General features: G+C 37.1%; 1 protein-coding gene across 1 annotated transcript in view; it reads left to right on the forward strand.

Annotated features, from left to right (window-relative positions):
- The window catches only part of NBAS (NBAS subunit of NRZ tethering complex), a 360677-nt gene that overhangs the window by 283928 nt on the left and 75131 nt on the right, over window positions 1-1618 (forward strand). The window contains exon 45 of the mRNA XM_007471211.1: window positions 420-638. Coding sequence (XP_007471273.1) covers window positions 420-638 — 219 coding nt within the window. The remainder of the gene's footprint in view (window positions 1-419; window positions 639-1618) is intronic.

Here is a 1618-nt window from a genome sequence, read left to right on the forward strand (position 1 = left end):
CACGCGGCACGTGGGATCCTCCCAGACCGGGGCACGAACCCGTGTCCCCTGCATCGGCAGGCGGACTCTCAACCACTGCGCCACCGGGGAAGCCCTGACTCCTCATTTTTTCACTGTAACCAGTAATCTATTTGACTTTTACTTTCATCAAGACACCACCTGCTTTGGGGTATTAGCATTTAGAAAACTGTATTTGCTCATGTAATAGTGCAAGTGGTACCTCCCTATTTTTGTTTTTGTTCGTGGAAGAAAAACCAGTACAGCAAAAGTCCTATTCACTAAAGTTGTATGTATTAAAATTTTACTTTTGTTCTCTCTACCACATTAATATCTTTTAAATATGCCATGTGTAATAATGTAGGGTGATTTGTCTCACTTTTGTTCAATTCCTGTTTTTCTTGTTTGTTTGTTTGTTAAAGCTATCTGTGGAAGCACGTAAAGAAATGACTAGAAAGGCTATTAAGACAGTCAAACATTTTATTGGGAAGCCAAGGAAAAGAAATTCAGAAGAAGACATTCAAGAGGCTAGTGATTCTAAGATGACCTATGCAGATGCCTTGGATCATCTGGAGAAGTCACTGGCTCACCTGGAAACCCTCAACCACAGCTTCATCGTTTCTCTGAAGAATAGTGAGCAGGTAATGAAATGCAGACCTCTTCTGTGTGGTCACTCACTCAGATAATATCAGCGTATTCTTTCATTTATCCTTTAAAGCTATATTCGTAGTTTTGATAGGGCTTTCAATCTTGCAGATTTTTTTTTTCAATAACCATTTTTTTTATTGAGGTATAGTTAATTTACAATGTTGGGTTAGTTTCAGGTGTACAGCAAAGTGATTCAGTTTTATTTAGATATAAATATATATATACACACTCACACGTGTGTGTGTGTGTGTGTGTGTGTGTGTGTGTGTGTGTGTGTATCCTTTTTTCAGATTCTTTTCCATTATAGGTTATTATAGGACCCTGAATATAGTTGCCTGTGCTATATAGTATGTCCTTGTTATTGATCTGTTTTATACATAGTAGTGTGTATATGTTAATCTTAAACTCCTAATTTATTTCCCCCCTCCAAATCTTGCAGATAATGGTCTTAAATCTTTATCCTTTAACCTCTTCATTATCTCTTGATTGTCCATTCAGTTTTCGCTTCTTTAAAAAGGATTTTAGGCCACTTAACACAATTGATAACTTGGGGAGGAAGGACATGAGGAGGTGAGAGGGGTGGGAGAAGTGGGACCAGGATGGGTGCCTGGGGTGAGAAAGTGGTTGTTAAAGCTGAGAAATGATGAAGACTATGGTTCTCAAGCTCTACTTCTAGCTGGTAGATGTTTTGCTGTCCAATTGAATAATGATATATTTTTCCCCCTAATCTTCAGAAAAGTTCAGAAATAGCCATCCATGCCTGCTTCAACAGTTTTTTTAAAAATATTATATGTACTCATCCTGTTTTTATGTTGCATTTTCCAGTATAACTTCATTATTTTTTTTTTTTTTTTAACATCTTTATTGGGGTATAATTGCTTTACAATGGTGTGTTAGTTTCTGCTTTATAACAGAGTGAGTCAGTTATACATATATATATGTTCCCATATCTCTTCCCTCTTTGTCTCCCTCC

Source organism: Lipotes vexillifer, unplaced genomic scaffold (genome assembly GCF_000442215.2).
Source record: "Lipotes vexillifer unplaced genomic scaffold, Lipotes_vexillifer_v1.1 scaffold604, whole genome shotgun sequence".
Classification (NCBI taxonomy): Eukaryota; Metazoa; Chordata; class Mammalia; order Artiodactyla; family Lipotidae; genus Lipotes; species Lipotes vexillifer.